The 18432-nt window shown below is 44.8% G+C and overlaps 1 protein-coding gene across 2 annotated transcripts in view; it reads right to left on the reverse strand.

Moving 5' to 3' along the window:
• The window catches only part of DHX36 (DEAH-box helicase 36), a 378110-nt gene that overhangs the window by 121818 nt on the left and 237860 nt on the right, over positions 1 to 18432 (reverse strand). For both annotated transcript variants that reach the window (XM_086944114.1, XM_086944115.1), the window contains exon 18: positions 4749 to 4922. In XM_086944114.1, the coding sequence (XP_086800240.1) occupies positions 4749 to 4922 (174 nt within the window). The remainder of the gene's footprint in view (positions 1 to 4748; positions 4923 to 18432) is intronic.

The following is an 18432-nucleotide window of genomic DNA, read 5'->3' on the forward strand; positions in this document are numbered from 1 at the left end:
AAGACAAAATGGCACCACCAAGGTCTTGGAAAGTACTAGACTGCAGGCCTGGGGGAACGTAAACCGAAAGTAACGTCAGGGCACGCCCTTCCCATCTCCCCGACACTGCGGCAAAGCGTCCTCTCTCATCAATCATGGTGACGTCTATCTCAAGCGGAAGGGACGTACGTACAAGGACTCCCGCCCCCCGAGAACCCGAAGAGAACCCAGAGTGGGCCACCATCTTGTACCCTTTACGATTGAGTGCTTTGCACGAGTTGCCAACCAAGTGCGTCTCCTGCAGGAGGACAACATCAGGCATATGACGTTTAAGCAGTTGAAACACCACCCCTCTCTTGATACGGTCACCCAGCCCATTAACATTCCAACTGATTACTCTTAGTTTCCTACCCCCATCATCCTGCCGCCCGCCCCACCCAACCCCAACAATCCTCAACAGCAAGTGAAGCTCAACAGTGTACAGGACCCATTGCCTAAGAGAAAGAAGAGGGAAAAAACGAACAAACAGAGAAACTTGCCCAAACCCACCCCCCACCCTGCACCCCTGCATCAGACTAAAGAGCCCCCCCACCCAGCAGTGTGCCTGTCGCCCCATTAACTAGTCTACGAAAAGCCCCCAGAGGAGTAAGGAATCTCCACGAACACCTCCCGCCACCCTCCATGTAAACGACAGGAAAATTGGCAAAGTTAAGTCAAGAACAGTATCGACAGTCACATACAGCAGGCCACCAACCGCCAAAGTCCTTACAGTAGAGCCAAGTCTCATTCATCCGAACCACCAGTCGCACCCCCAGCGTGTCCATCGTGATCATCCCGGCGTTGCGGCAGAGTGTCCAGCCATTCACTCACATTTTCGGGGACGTCAAAGAACAGGGCATGGCCATCATGTTTAATCCGGAGCTTGGCAGGGAACAACATCGAGTACTTGAAGCCCATGTCCCTCAGTCATCGTTTCACTCCAGCATAACTCTGACGCTGTCTCTGAACAGCCCTGGTGAAATCAGGATAGAAATGTACTTCCGAATTCTGGAACTTAAGCGGCCCATGTCTTCTGGACGCCTGCAGGATCGCGTCCCGGTCCCGGAAATTGAGGAGCCGTGCAACAATGGGTCTAGGTGCCATGTCCGACTTCGGCGGGCCGCCCGGCACCCGGTGAGCGCGCTCCACTGAGAAAAAGTTACTCAGACCAGAAGGCGCTAGATGAGTCTGTACCAGTTCCTCCACAAAGAGGTCCGTCGCCGCTTCCTCTGAGCCTTCCGGAACACCAATGATGCGGACATTCTGCCGCCTGGCACGTCCCTCAAAATCCTCCAGCCTCCTGGAGAAGTGATCCGTAGTCACCCGCAAATTCCGGACCTCAGTCTGCAGGTCCGAGACGTCGGTGGTTAGGCTGGAGGTTTTAATGTCCAATGACTTCACACGGTCATTGGTCTTACCCAGGTCGGCTCTGATAAGGGTGAGATCAACTGCCAAAGTGTCCACCTTGTGGGTCAAGACCTCATGTTGCTTCTGCATTTCGGCCCGGATGCCTGTGATGGCCCCCATAATGTCACGGAGGGTAGGCTCGGAGCCTTCGGGCGAGCCCGCTGAAGGAAGGTCTTTAGTGGAGGCCACCGCAGCAGGTGGCGTCCTCGGCTGAACATACCGCTCAATCCTGTTCAGTTGCGTTTGAGACTTGCCGCGAACGCCTTTGTTCGACGTCTTGTCGGGGTCTCCTCTGCCCGCCATGATAGGTCCGATGAGAACAAAGGGGCACGCCACCCAAGCCAGAGCCAAGCGAACCAAGGAAAGGGGTCGAAGCCAGATATTCAGGCCAGGCCGATGGAAGTGAGCATTGTAGTCACGAGCACTCCGCCAGTAGGGACCTCAGGCAGCCACTACGCATTCCAGTCGTGCGGAGCGGCGGAGATCGGGGAGACAATGGCGCATCCCTGGCACGGAGTTCCACTCGACGTAGCTCAGCATTGGAACCACCGATTTGGAGGCGGAAGGCAGCTCCCGCTTCAGCGATCCGTCAGCAATTAGGATCCACCAACGTGGATCAGGATTTCGAGCAGGATATTTGAGGAGGATCGGAGGGTCCGCGGAGCTCCAAGCTTACGCGGCCATCTTGGTTGCCCGCAAAGCTCCTCCCCGCATGGGACCTTTTAGCGCCGAGGCCGGAGCCAGGGGCGCAGGATCCTGCGGCGCCGGGGTCAGGGTCGCTGGTGGCACCGAAGCTGGATCCGCCAAAGGAGTCGACGGACCAGCAGGATCCGGACACAGGACAGCGGGGCACGAAGGCGCACCAGCGGGAACCCGAGGCCTAAACAGGTGGTCCATAGCAGCAAGAAATTCCTGAATTTGTGCGGGAGTCGCTGACGGAGGTAGGCTGCGGGACTCCCAGGCTACAAAGGAGCCGCAGGGGCGGAGGCTCTGTCTCCCTCGTCCGCATCGGGGGACCGACGGGGGGACGTCAGAGACCGAAAACGCTTCTTCGACTTTTTTTGTGACGGAATCTTACCCGAAGAGGAGAGGTGGTGACCAGGCCGCAAGCGGTCCCGGGAATGACCACTGGATCTGGAACGGCACGGGGACGAGTGCCAAACTTCAAACATCTTTCCGCGCCGCTACCGCAGGGCCTTCGGGACCATAGCCCTACAGTCCAGAGAGGACCGGGAGTCATGATCGCGCTCCAGGCAGTAGAGACAGACGTCATGAGGGTCTACCACCAACATATTTCGACGGCAGGTCCCGCAAGCCTTAAAACTAGGCATCCCTGCCAGAGAAACCAACATGAGACAAAAGTCTCAAAAAGATAGTCAAAAAATTACTAGGGTACTTGCTTTAACCTGATCTGCGCTTACTGGCGCGGAAAAAGGAAGAACTGATGCTAGCACACATGGGTGGCGCCTAAGTAGTCTCCATGACGTCATCTCAGCGCATATGACGCCAGTGACGGACGCGGAGCTGCAGGACGCCACCCACTGACACGCAGGGGTACTGCTAAACAAAAACTTCCGGATCCAGTCTGACGCTTGGGGATATTCGAAGGTAAGGAATCCATTACTATTGTGTCTCTTTCAGATAGATTAATTAACTCACACTTGGCCTAAAGCGCTTTCACACTGGAATGCATATTGTCTTAACAGTTAACAACAGTTCATTAGCAATATTTCTCAAACCAGGTGCTCCGTGCGTAGTGACATGAGACTAAGTGCTTGTGCAACATGAAAGTACGAGTGAGAGAACAAAGCAAAAATTTGGCAATCACATTTTTGTGCAGCCTGGCTACATACACTATACTTGTGGGGTACAGGTAAAGAATTGTAGACAGTCAACAGTTCGATCAGTTTACCTATGTGTTGGGATTTATACATGTAACCGGTCCTTTCTCAACGGCAGGGTGGTAAAACAAAAAAATTAACAACCCTTTAAAGTACATGAGAAACAAAAGAATGGAATAAAATATTTGTATATAATATGCTTATGAGTCACAATCTCTGAGGATCAAATGAAAATATATATCTCGAAATACAAATGGTCATTTTGTACCGTTCAAAAGGCTCCAAACGGTTGAATCTTAAACACATAGGAATGATTTCAATAGGGTGAATGTCTTTAATAAATTAACCCACAAAAGGTGAGAGCGTTGTATATTATATAATGGACACTCACCCATATGTGTAAAATACGCGCAAACAACTTTGAAAAATTAACCTTTGTAGCATCATTGTCCAAGTTCTAGAATAAAAAATGAGTGGTGGTGGTGTCACTCCAAATACACACTTTCAGGGTGGTAATCTGCAAAAACAAAGACCAGCAGAGCGTCTAAGCTTAGCCTGTGCTTCGAATACACCAAGCTCAAGGCCTTCTCTGAAGTGCGCCAGGAATGGCACACTGATAATTAAAAACGGTGTGCATATGTTAAGATACAATGTATCTTCTCATTTAGAGATGGTGGCCGCTGATGTGCATGCTGGTGCTGACGAATGAATCAAAAAAATTCTAAGTCAATCAGATAAAATGTATCTTCTTGGTAGAAGGAGGTTCTTGTCATGTAGTATGTAAAGTGTTTTGAGGATCTATGCATATTACTAGCATGTTTCGTGTAGTTACAGAGACAGCTATTATAGTATATATTTAGTCAATTATAGACATATCAAATGCATTTGAGTATAATCAATTTAATTCTCATTGAACATCTGCCTCTGCCTTCTTACTCTACCGATACAGAAATGAGAACTGGAGAGGCCATGGTTTTGAGAGGGTACTATATGTGTGTAAAGAAGACATGCTTCCAAACTAAGGAGCATCTCTGGATTGATCCACAAATATCATTACCTACCTTCAAATTCAAGGGTGAGCCTCATGAACCCCCAAAGTAATACAACTAAAGGAAATTTTGTTCATCTGGAGAACATTTTTGAAAGGGATAAAGGGGTCGAGCCCCAGCCTCTATATCCTGCTGAACACTCCTTTAGCTAGTGCTGCATACAAATATATGAGAGACTAGGAGAAATTCTTAGTTGAGCATTAGGAATACTGATTAATCCTGTATCATGTATGGGCTTGCTCAATAAATGTTTATGAAATCATACGCAGGACAGGAACATTTTTTAAATTGCATGTGATGAAATACAACTTCTCATGTGTGAGAGATATTCAGAAAATGTACCAAAAACTCAGAGTTAAGAAACACTCTTTCAATATCAATAAAGAACAATAATAAAAGTGTAAACAATGAATTGCTCTGTTTTCACTCTTACCAGTGGAATGACAAATGGATCTTTGAAACTGAGACTTGCCGCAATTGTGAGAACTGGATCTAAACAGCACAACAATGCTGCAAAGAGAATCATTTTCCCAATATGTGGTTCAACAGGCAACCTAGCCAAGTGGAAACCCAAGGGGGTTAATTCTTCTTCTTTATCCAGAGCATTCTGTAAAAGAAACAGTATCTCTCATATCTGAAACAGCAGATACAATTTTTGTAAAGGGGGTAAAGCAGAGTACAGTAATTAAATAATGTGAGTAAAATCAGACATGAATACTTGGAATGGAGAAGCCCCTCTGTGTAACTTTAAATATTTAGGATAGTGTTGCTTGCTGAATGGTAACGCTTACTAGTGGGAATGTCTGACATTACAGAAAATATTTATCTTCTTTCACAAAGTATTAACAGTCCAAAAACCATCAACATCTCCTAACACTCACTGACTTTATTCTGGTCTTTGGCCCTGCACAACAGTCTATATTTTGGCTAGGTTTGCGCTATAGAAATACCACATACATGCATTCTCACATTTGTGCAGCAGATCATTTTTCCAAACACATGCCAACTACATCAGATGTGTATCACTAGAACTGCATACAAATTTCAGGGCAAATCCCCTAAATAGCTTTAAAAAAAAAAAAAAAGTTTGTATGCAGTTAGTAAGCATGTGATTCCCAGTACACTGCTCCTCATGCTCCCTTTTGTAGATTTGCTGAGCGCTGCGTAAATTCACATAGTTGTTATACTGACTGAATTTATAAGGCAAAATGGTAGGCATTAGGAAATTCTATCTACATATATGTTCTCACTGAAAAAGCGGGGTTGAACTAAATTATGGTTAGAACTGGTTATAACACATTGACTTATGTTAAAAACACTTTAATACTTGCATTTATTTTTACAAATTAAAAAAAAACACTTACATTCACACAAGTTATTGTTAGCTCTGCAATCCATAACTCACACAGAAGGAAATAAGTTACTTACCCATAACTCCAGTTCTCCAGCATTGGTATCTATCATAGATTCACATGCTGGAATAGTTCCCCTTCGTCAGACTGGAACCCCTAGTATTATACAACAGCAGTACATACTTTAACATCACTCCATCTTTAACTAAAAGGCATCTTCACCAACCCATCCTCACCTTTATATGATCTAAACTTCCACGAATTAGAATGCCCTACCTCCAGCCGTCCTCCCACTGTAGTCTCACATTTGAGGGGAGGAGGGAGTACTGGGAGGACTTCATGTGGATCTATGAAAGATTCCAATGCTGGAGAACCGGAGTAACAGGTAAGTAGCTTATTTCCTCATCCAGCATTGGATCTTTCATGGATTCCCATGCTTGAATATTAAATTACCATAGCAGTCCAATAACTGAATTTTTCATCAATGTCTGTGCTGTACCAATACTCATCCCAAATCACCTTGCAGTTTTCTGTTTGGATACTGCCTTTTCTTTAATTACCAAACCATATGCAACAAATAACTGATGCGTCTGTCTTATATCTTTGGCAGCCTGCAAATTAATCTTCAGGCACCTTTTAATGCCCAATGAATGTAATGCCTTCTCCGCTGCGGTTACAGGCTTTACAAAGAATGATGGCAACGTTATCTTGTGTGTCAAATGAAAAAAACAGTTGGCACTTTTGATATAAACTTTGGGTTGTCATAAGTGTTACATTGTCTTTCGCTAACTTTAAATATGGCTCGCTGAAACTTGAAACCTGTATTTCCGCTATTCTCCTTGCAGATGTTATCACCAATAAAAAAAAGCAGAGTTCCATGTTAGATGCTTTAATGATGCTCTTGGTATTGATTCAAACTGAGCATTTAGTAATCCTGCTAAAAATGTATTAAACTGCCATTCCGGTGCCACACTCTATTAACACCATCAATGCTAGTGTTATTTTCCTCCTGTGCTGAAATACGATAATTCCCATTGTTCATGACGAGCTCAGCTGTTCATGAGTGTATGGAGGTGTACATCATGACGAGCTGAGCTCGTCATGAGCGTCGAAGGAGTTAATGGAAATTCTGTAAACAAACCGTTCATAAATTCTTAAATTATTCTTTGAGAATATAATGAAATTGTATTTGGCCTCCTAAGAAATCGTGAAATTGCTGCCAGAGGAACAGTCTCTGTTATGTTATTATGAGCTTGTAGAGTGCGTTATCACCCGGGGGTATCGAAGCGCTATCAGCGGACACACAACACCAGTAAGGACACAGAACCACCCGATCAGAGGGGCCCCCATGCCTCTCCAAACAGCACAGTCTTCAGATTCTCCCTAAAGAGGAGGAGATTGGTTTCTTTCCTAAGTTTAGCTGGCAGGTGGTTCCACGCCAGAGGGACAGTGCTGGAAAAGGCTCTGCCACCCTTAGAAACAAGGTTGAACCAAGGACATATCAGGTTACATGCCTCAGCAGATCGAAGGGTCCTACTTGGCCTGTAGTTAGTAAGTCGGTCCTTGATGTAAGAGGGGGCTGAGCCATAGATGGCCTTGTGTACAATACATAGGCTCTTACATTTCGCTCTCTGGGCGATTGGCAGCCAATGTAAGTCCTGTAGTAGGGGCGTAGCCCGGGTTCGCCTAGGTTTGTTGAAAATAAGTCTGGCGGCATCATTCATCACAACCTGGAGCCTAGCCAGGAGGTTTTTTGGTAGGCCAAAATATAAGGAATTACCGTAGTCCATTCGTGCCAGAATCATGGCAGATACCGCCAGCCTGAGAGTGGAGAACGACAACAGTGAAGATAATTTCCGGAGTTGGCGCAGTAGACTAACACATATGCCCACCACCGCCGACACCTGCTGTGTCATGGATAGCAGGGCATCGATTCTGATGCCCAGACTCTTTACTACTATTGCCGGTTCTGGCAGAGGCCCCAATTCGGCCGGCCAGACTAGATCACTCCACGGATTGGCAGCAGTAGTAACTGCCAGGACTTCAGTTTTATCCGGATATATTTTTAAAGAATTGTCCGACATCCAGTTGATAGTAAACTTGAGTATGTCTTGCATTCTTGTGGAGAAGCTTGGCTCAGTGGTTAGAGGCGGCAGACCCGGAAGCTGAGATCGACCGTGGACCAGGGTTCGATTCCCCGCCTCGGTGGGTCTCGGGTTCAAAATTCAACGGAGTCGACAATTCTCGCTCCGGTGCCTACTCGACTCACGGGGTCACACTCTGCGACTCGGGGCAATAGCTTGCTTAATCTCCACTACGGCCCCTCGCGGCGGGATGCCTGGCTTTCACCTTGTGGATACCCGGCCGGGGTATCTCACAGGGGAATACCAGGACGGGTTCCCTAAGCAAGCGCCTTGAAACCCCTGGGTTAAAGCGCGCTATATAAATCGAAGCACATTTACATTTACATTTACATTTACATTCTCAGGTGAGCCTAAGATGAGTGTTCAATTTGGATCAGAATTTGCGTATCGTCGGCATAGTTATAGACCTTACAGTCCATCCGGTTCAATGCTGCTATCAGAGGCTGCAGATATACATTAAAAAGTAAGGGTGAAAGAGCTGAGCCCTGGGGTACACCACAAGTTAGCTTGGCTGGTTTAGACACTAGATCCGCAAGTTGAATTTGCTGTGAGCGGTCTTTGAGAAAGGAAGTCAGCCAGGCCAGGACCGTGCCCTGATTCCCTTGATCCTTTATCCGCGATAGTAATCGGCTATGATTAACGGTGTCAAACGCGGCGGATAAGTCCAAGAGGACCAGGGCACATGGGGCTTTTTTGTCAGCCTTAAGTCTCAGGTCATCCAGCACGGAGAGCATCACTAATTCCGTGCTGTGATGAGCTCTGAAACCCGCCTGATGGGGCTTGAGTAACTGATTGCCTTCTAGGAAGTGGGTGAGAGAATGCAGAACATGTTGCTCTAGAATTTTAGCTAAAAAAGGCAGCTGAGAGATAGGCCTAAAGTTCTTTAGGTTTTTTGGATCAGCGCCTGGTTTCTTTAAAAGAGGGACCACCTGTGCTTCCTTGAAATTGGAGGGGACAAGTCCTGTCTCCAAGGAGTGGTTCAAAAGGGCGAGAACTTTATCCTCCAACCCCGACCATCCCAGCTTAAAGCTACTACCTCTATAGCCTCTTTAAGTACAGACAACAGGGCGACACTCAGTTTCCAGATCGACCGCCATAGGCGGGGGGTAATCAGACTGCGAAAGAATAGCTGTCAGGTCAGAGGCTTTGACCGGATTCCAACTACGCAGCAATTTCCAATCTGGTTTGACTTTCAGTTGTCTAGTAAGGAGTGGATATTGGCCTTCAATCAGATAGTGGTCCGACCAGGAGCATGGGGAGACCACAAGCGGGGCTAAAAGTGGGCAAGATGACCAGAGTGTGGCCCCTCTCATGTGTAGGCTCCCCCACCATCTGAGTAAGTCCCAGAGAATCTAGAACCTCTTCACATTGTTTAGTCTGGCCGTCCTTCGGGGTAATTTCCCAATGAAAATTAAAATCCCCGAGCACCACCAATCCTTCATAGCTGGTGCGGAGATCATGAACTAATTTCAGAAAAGGTTCCATGAACCTAACTGTTGTACTGGGTGGGTGGTATACTAAAAGGAATACCACGCAGTCTGTAGGAGAACAGAACTTCAAACCCAGTACATCCACGCCTTCAATGCATTCTGAGCACAGTGTTTCCGTTTTCAGAGTCCTTAAAAAGGAACGCGACGCCAGCCCCCTGATGTTATCTGACCGGTTGGCATAAACAGCAGTAAAATTGGGGGGCAGGGCTGCCACCAGATCCGGCATAGATGATTCATTAAGCCAGGATTCCGTGACACAGAAGAGGTCCACATTATCCTCATGCAAGAGGGAGAATACCTTGAGGCTGTGCCTCTGTAGAGAGTGGGTATTAAGTAATGAGAACCTACACTCTTTCTAGCTCACCTGCTTTGGAGAAGTAACTGGGGAAGGGGCCCTGATTACAATCTTAGGGTTTACATGAGGTCTCAGTAGCCCCTCCCTCTCAAACTTTATCGGGTAGCGGGAGGGCCGCCGGTTTACAGCACAACAAAGTCTGCCTAGAGTATACCAAGAGGGGACCAGGGGTCCTGGCCCTTGGGCCTGGCCTGGCGCGGACGGGCTCGTCTTCGGCGAGCCTTTGGAGCACCCGCTGCGCGCATCCGCTGCGCGACGGCGCCGCCATTCCCTAGTGTAGTGATCACACGGGAAGGCCCGCCTGCTCCGTCCCCGGAAGTATGTCACTCTGAGGGGAGCCCGGCTATACATCAGGGAGCCCTCCACTCAAGCGGCACCGGCCGTGGGTGACCCATATGATAATCCAGACTTTCTAAATGTAATAAGTCAGGCAAGAATTCATGCGCTTCCATGTGCATCAGATCTAACTCTTGCTCACATGTCCAAAGCACAAATAGTTTCCATTTCATGTTACAGGTTCGGACTGTTGAACGAGCCCTTGCTTTCTTTTATATTTCTCTGCAATCTCCAGGCAATGTCAAACATCCAAACTACAAGTCTTGATGAGCCATGCCTTCAAGTCTAACGACTCTGGATTGGGATGGAGCACAGGACCCTTGTCCTTGGAAAGCAGCTTCACATTCACTCTGAAATGTACTGGCCTGTTGAAACACATCTCCAACAGGTCTGCATACCAATGTTGACATAGCCATGCTGGTGCATAAAAAATTGGTATATAACTCGCTCGCTTCATTTTACACAATACCCTCGCTACCAAAGGTATTAGTGGAAATGCATAAAATAATTTCCCCTTCCAATTTATTGTGAATACATTGCCTTGTGTTCCTGGGCAATACCACCGGTTTGCAAATTTCTTGCCTTGCTGTTCAGAATAGTGGGAAAAATAACCCATTTGAGTTTTCCCCATTTCAGAAATATTTTGCTCAGTTGTTGAAACTTTATTTCCAACTCATGAGTATCAAAAAGCTGCCTGCTCAAACGACCTGCAAGTTGTTGTCTATTCCAGGAATATGCTCTGCCAGTAACAACACTTTGTTGGCAATGGCCAGTTCCCAAAACTTTGTGCTTCGTTCGATAGGATCAATGACCTTGTTCCTCCATGTTTCTGTATGTAACACACTGTTGTCAAATTGTCTGTTCTCACCATAATATTACATTACTAACCGCTGAAAGGCTAAGAATGCCAATATCACAGCCCTCAGCTCCAACATGTTTTTGTGTAATCCCTTCACTTACTCTGACCAAATATCATGAACTACTCTGTTCGCTACAAGTGCTCCTCATCCTATTATTGAAGCATCCATCGTCAGGTATCTTTGTGGCCTTTTCATTTGCCAACTTTGACCTCTGAAAACATTTTTGCTTTTCATCCAGCATCAAAATGCTTCTTTCATATTCAGAGTTATGTTTACTATATCGTTCTAATCTCAATTCTTTTGTTGCCATTGTCTGACTGCCTCTTCTTGAATCACCCTCATTCATAGTCTGCTTTGGGGTATCCACAGAAGACATTGCCCTGAATACTGCCTTCATTCATCTCAGTGTTTCCCTTATTCTTTCCACCAGTTGAATCATCATCAGCTTTTTTCTTCTTTCCTGTGATTGGAATACCATCCACTTTACTGTCTTCATTATTACTCTTATAAACACCAAATTATGACTCAATTCCATCCTCGACTTCTTTGTATTTATAGCAAGCCGTAAAAACAGAAGAACTTTTTGGAGTGAACTCAGTTACCTACTTGTTTTGATTCCATGTGGTAGCCTTTATCAACCAATCATCCAGGTATGGATAAACCATACCCTTTCATTTCTTATAAAAGCTGCCACTTTAGACATGCATTTTATGAAGATTCATGGGGCTGAGCTCAGACCAAAGGGTAGGGCTTTGAACTGACAATGTTGTCCTGCCACAATGAAACAGAGATATTACCTGTGATTCTTGTGAACTGGTATTTTGAAATAAGCACCTTCCAGGTCTATAGAGCGGAGCTAATCTCCTTTCCTTATGAAGGGCAGAATTTCATGCAATATGAACTTGTGAAAACTATGTTGCTTTATATAAACCGTTTAATTCCCTTAAATCTAATATTGGACGCCACCCTCCTGATTTTTGTAATACAAGAAAGAACCTAAAAAGAAATCCTTGATGAGTCTCCTCCATTGGCACCTTCGCTTTTGCTCTTTTCCTTTATAATTCTGATATTTCCTATCATAATTCTCCTGAATGTTTGTGCCTTACAATTATTTTTTAGAGTAGTTGGTGGCTCCTCTACAGATTCCATAACATGTCCCTGCCTTGCAATATCCAACACACATTTGTCGGTTGCTACTTGCTGCCAATTTTTGTAATAAAAAGGCATCCTTCCCCCTGGCAGCTGAACATCCGGGACTGCTACTTCGAGAAAATCAAAATCTTGCGCTTTTGCCCTCATATCTTGAAGTCTGACTTCCCCTTCTTACTCTGCTTTGGTTTTGCCTATAGCCTTGTCCTTTCTTCCTCTACTCTTTATTTTGTTGTCCGGACGAATTGTACCGTCAGTCCTGTCTATGATGCATTGTCTGTAGGTACAAAAAGAGGATCCGTGCTATACTTGTGAAAAGAACTGTCTCTTATAACCTCTATAAGGTTGTCTTTCTTGCAACATACCAAGCAAACATGCTGTCTCAGTGCCCGCCTTTATTGCCTGAAGTGCTTCATCCACCTTACTGCCAAATACATTTTTACCATGAAAAGGCAGCATACCCATCACCCGTGCCTGAACTTCTGGTCTGAAATCGTAGTTTTCAACAAGCCATATCTTCACATAACTGTAGCATTTCCTACTTGCCTAAATGCAAATGCTGATGTATCCATGGCCGCATCTATCAATGATGCGGACAATAGTTCTCCATCCTTTAATATCACCTCCGATTTTTCCTTATCTTCCTGCGGTAACTTCGCTAGGAGTGGGGCCATTTCACTCCATAATTCTCTGTCATAGCGAACCACAATTGCCGTAGAATGTGCAATTTTAATTGCATCAGCCGCAAGCACATTGAGACTTATCCCCATGGAGTCCCATTTCCTGCCGTTCTGGTCTGTTTGAGCTGTGCATGGCGATGACCGGTTTCTTGATCGTTATGCAACTGCCGAAATGACTAAGTGTGCACCTGATTCAGACTAAACCTTGTTGCGTCCTCAGAGGCCTTGTACTTTTTTCTTTTTTAGAGAGATTTACCAACATAGTTGTTGGATTCTGCATCATTATCAAAGCTTCTTGCTGTAAGTGCTTCAATACAGGAAAAGATATTGTGCCTCTGTGCATCTTCTCCTTGTAATCGAACGAAAAGCACAATTCTCTGCAACAGAGATCGGTAGACTATAATGTTCTAAGGCCTACTCTATCAGGGAATTAAAATCTACCCATGTAATCTGGGGAAGCCTAATGATGCACAAGCTCTAGACTGGCATCCTCCAGAGCAATGAATTGATTCCACTCTGAATCACTATCCGGTGTTCCAGGCCGGCTATGTGTATCTTCATCTTTATCTCCTTTACTGTCATCATCCCCTGCACTACTAGAGGGTGAACCTATTTGATCATCATCAGGTAGTCTCTCATCCGGATTCTTGTTCTTAGATTGTTGATGCCTTTGACTTTCCTCATCTTTTTCTTGGCATTTTTACTGCTGCACGTTTGTTGGCTGAAGGGTCATGGTGTCTACTTGCCCCCTCTGTTTTGTTTGGGGTGGAAGCCTCTTCTAAATGTCTGCAACTATATTTTGCAGTGATGTAAACATATGTAAAAGCATTTGTATTAGTTTGCAAGATGCATTACTTTCTCCAATGAGAATTCTCATATTCCTCATCATCAATATATTGTATGTTCAGATCACCTGGGTGAGCTACCTTTCCCTCCTCATCACCGTCATCAGTATGCCTCTATGTCATCTAAATCAAGTAATTTATTTCTCTGACAATTTATTGGCTGTCTGTGTTGCTGTGGGGAAGGGAATGCTGATAAACGGTCATGAAATAATTTATGTGGTGGTTTTGGTGGCACTCATGACACTAATATCTCTTCCTACATCCCACTTAATCTTTTTTTGCAACGTATTTGGTGATGCCAATGCTGGTTTGTATAAAGCATCTCTTGTTGACTGTGCTTGTTTTTTTCCGGCTATCCAGCTGCCATTCATCAGTCGATGGCAACAGCTGATTTTTGCTTGTCGACGCCATTATGTTCCTCATTGCTGTGTTTTTAAGAGAATGCCTCCTTCGGCGACAGCCTCCCTTTCTCCTGTCACTTTCCTCATTTTCGACAGCAACATTGGTGCCGCACTCGTCGACGGTGTTTCCTATGACAACTGCTCTATCACAGACGTCGCTCTAGTCTATAACTCCCCAGTCGGCGACGAACCTCTCCCATCCTTCACCTTGCTCGTCAACGGCAATCCCTTCATTTTATCAATCGTTGGAGATAACTCTCTCCTCGTCGTTGGGGGATTGTTTCCTTTATTTTTTGCCTCCGATTTTACAATATTATGCTTATTAGCCTCAATTATTTCAGAGATACTTTAGCATTGTGTTTATGTTTCTTTCTAGGCATTTCAGCAACATTGCCCTCACCTCAGACATTTTGATGCTTTACTCTGTGATCTGAGTGATTTGGACATGATGTCTGACGCTTATTCACAGAGTCAAAGGGCCCTTTATCTCGCTTTTCGGCTGAGTTCTCTATACATATACTTTGCAAAGAGATTTAAAGCTAGTCGTTTTTCTCTGTCCTTCAAAGTCATGACTGAGAAAGTCTGACATATCTTGCAGTCAACTGGCTTGTGCTCTGGATTTAAACAGTAGAGACACTTTTCATGTGGGTTCTCTACATAAATCTTTTTTTCAAATATGATAAGCATGTTTCAAATAAAGATTTCTTCAATGCTGCGTCTGCCGTACATTAAAATCCATTCTATCTGAAGAGCAGTCAGATAGGGTACCTACAAATGAACGTGTGGTAGAAAATCTAACAGTTTGAAGCTTCAGTGTGAGGACAACTGGAGGAAGGGCATTCCGATTCACTCAAGTTTGGACCATATAACAATGAGGATGGGTTGGAAAAGTTGCCACTTAGTTAATGATGGAGTGATGTTTAAGTATGTACTGCTGTTGAAAAATACAGAGGGTTCCCAGTTTGGCGACAAGGAATTATTTAAGTTTGTGAATCTATGAAAGATCCAATATTGGAGAAGTAACAGATGGAATAACTAATCTTACAGATGAAATTACAAGCGTTATTACACTTAACAATATGGAAGAGAACACTATGAACGTAGATATTATTGGTTTGACAGTGGGTCCACTTAGTCAGCTAGGTTTCGGCATGCCAGGATTCTTTAAGATCAGTAGATGGGAAGAACGTTATGGTTTGGAAAAAAAGTTTATGATTTCCAATTTTAATTCCCATAGGATATATGACGAATGTAAGACAACAAATAGATGAACAGATGTATACATCAAAATTGGCATGGAAGTAAAACTTTACTCAGAAACCATGCTTCTTTTGATTTGATGTAATGTGGTTCAGTAGATTCTGAGATATCAGTATTTGAAAAAGGTGCTGTGTGGGATTGAAAGGGTTAACACATTTGTGTATCTTATCTGTGGGAAAAACATTAGTTAATTTGCTAATAACTAGCAAGATTTGCCAATATTAAGCATTGTAAATACATACCCATTACCATTGACATTTTTGAATTTGTACAAGGGGTGGTGGGAGTGAACATATGATATTAGGTTTGGCACTGTGTGATCAATATGCTCAAAATCTGACTGGAGCTAGGATGAAATAGTTTTCAACTTGCATATCAACCTTTGTGCCTGTCCATGAAGGGGGAGCATAATTTATAGGGGAGCATAGTTTAAAGGGGGCGGGTCAATAACATGTTAATTTGCTTATACCTTCGGCACGGTTTGCTCAATCTGTGTGAAGAGTGTCAAATATTTAGCAAGTGATACCCACTGCATGTTTTTAGGTTTCATGAAAATCCAGTAGGGAGGTGGGTAAAGTTAATATTGAAGTGAAACTCAAAAGTATTTTTGATTTACTAATAACTCTGGCACCATTTCATGGATCTGTAGAAAATTGGCAGAAACTTAGCATGTTTGATCTTCTTTTCATATTTTTAAGTTCATGCAGGTTCATCACAGGGTTTGGGGGGCAGAAAAGTGGCGATTAGCTAACAACATCAGGAGAGCACAACATGTGCTAAAAGCCTGAAAGATTTTGTTTTTCAATTGGTATGTCAAGTGTTGTACCAATCCATCCAGGGTGGGCAGTTAAAAGGGGGCAATACAATGTTCAATTGCTTACAGCTTTAGTACCATTTGATAAATCTAAATCAAATGTGGCAGGCAGTTAGTTCTAACACCCAGCGCAGGTATTTAAGGTTTTTTGCAGATCGAAAGGTGGGCTGGAGGAAGAAAACAAGTTACTTACCTGTAACTTTAGCTCCCCAGTATTGGTAACTTTCATAGATTCCCATTCTTTTGTATCATTCCCCATCGTCGGAATGGGAGTCTCTGTAACAAAAATAACATAGCAGTAGGCACAAAAGAGAAAGAAAAAGGCCTAGGCCTCATTCCCTTTTGTAGCAGATCACCCTCTTTTTGTAAAGAAGAAGAGCCTCACCCCATAGAACCCTCCTGAAGGAACCTCAGATTTTCGTAGCCGTTGTGTAACAGTCACCATATCAGCTGTTGGCTGAGCTTTCCCCGGGGAGGTGGGTGGGTGCATGGGAATCTATGAAAGGTACCAATACTGGGGAACTAAAGTTACAGGTAAGTAACTTGTTTTCTTGCCCCAGTATTGGAACTTTCATAGAGTCCCATGCTTTTGTATCAGAGTAGCAAGCAGTTAGCAATAAGAAACACATTTTGTGTCATAAATACATTGCAATAGCCAACATGACAAAGATACAAAATGTGCAAAATAACGGAAGGTGGGATAGAAAGGAAAGCTCAACAATTATTGGAAAAGTTTCCTCAGGACAGCCTGGCCCACTGCCGCATCCTCTTGCTGTAAGGATTCCAGGCAGTAATGCTTAGTAAAGGTGTGGACGCTGCTCCAGGTAGCAGCTCTGCAAATATCTTTAATCTGCACCCCCGCGAAGAGTGCTTGTGGAATGTGCCCGAACCCTGCCAGTCAGTGGTTTACCTGCTGCAGTATGGCAATGTAGAATGGCACTCCTAAATCATCTTGCAATCCCCTGTTTTGACAGCGTGAGACCCTTGCTCGGATCACCAAAAGCAACAAACAATTGGGAGGATTTCCGAAATCCTTTGGTACGATCTAAATAGAATTTCAAACATCGTTGAACATCCAGAGAATGCAGCAACTTCTCTGCTGGTGTAGCCGGGTAAGGAAGGAACGCCTTCAGAATAACAGGCTCGTTCAAGTGGAAGTCCGAGGGTACTTTGGGGATGAACCTTGGGTTAGTTCTCAAGATAACGTGTTTCTTTTAACTTGCAGGAAAGTCTCTTGGATTGTGAGAGCCTGCAATTCCCCAATACGTCTTGCCGATGTGAGGGCAAGAAGGAGAGCCAATTTCCATGAAAGGAACTTCATGTCTGAACGATGAATTGGTTCAAATGGGCTTTTCATGAGTTGAGTGAGGACTAGATTTAGGTGCCAAGAAGGAGGCGGAGGCCTCACTGGTGGATAGACCCTGAACAAGCCTTTTAGAAATTGTTTCACAATTCTGGAAGACCACAACAAAGGACCAGACTCAGATCGTCTATATCTTGAAATGGCTGCCAAATAAACCTTTATAGAAGAATGGGCGAGCCCTGATTTAGCCAGGGACAAGAGATAAGGTAGAAGCTGATGAGGTTTTGAAGTAAAGGGGTCAACTTCCTCTCTCCTGCACCAAATACAAAATCTCTTCCATTTTAAGCGGTAAGTCCTGTTTGTGGAAGGAGCTCTCGCCTGGGAGAGGACTTCTTTAATTTCGTTTGAGATGGGGAGATTCATAAATTCTCGCTGCTCTGGAGCGATGCTGTCAGGTGTAATGACTGTGGATCTGGATGCCAAACCTGTCCTTCGGACATTGTGAGGAGATCTGGAATAGTCCTCAAGGGGGGAGGAGGAGCTAGCGATAACAGATGGAGCTCCGTGTACAAGAACTGTCTCGGCCAAGCAGGGGCTATCAAGATCATCCTGCATGGTTCCACTTTGATCTTCCTGATCAGCCTCGGGATCAGTGGGATGGGAGGAAAGGCGTAGACAAATGTCCTTGACCAGGCTATCGAAAGCGCATTCCCCAATGATCCTCATTGGTGAAGCCTGCTTGCATAAGACCGTCATTTCTTGTTGGTTGTTGTGGCAAAGAGATCTATTGCTGGTCTGCCCCACTGGCTGAAGACCTCTTCTAGAACTCGCGGGTTCAACTCCCACTTGTGACTGACTGAGGATAACCTGCTCAGTCTGCCGGCGTTCTCGTTTAGAACTCCTGGTAAGTGTTCTGCATTTAGCGACATCCCGTGAAGGATCGCCCATTCCCAGATCTCTTTAGCTTCCTGCGACAACGGAAGAGACCTGGTTCTTCCTTCCTTGTTCACGTAATGCATGGCCGCGGTGTTCTCCGTCCTGATGAGCCCTTGTAAACCTCCTAGGGGAGGGAGAAAGGCTTGTAGAGCCAGTTTTATTGCTCTTAGTTCCAAGAGATTGATGTGGAGC

This window comes from Lissotriton vulgaris, chromosome 11 (genome assembly GCF_964263255.1).
Source record: "Lissotriton vulgaris chromosome 11, aLisVul1.2, whole genome shotgun sequence".
Classification (NCBI taxonomy): Eukaryota; Metazoa; Chordata; class Amphibia; order Caudata; family Salamandridae; genus Lissotriton; species Lissotriton vulgaris.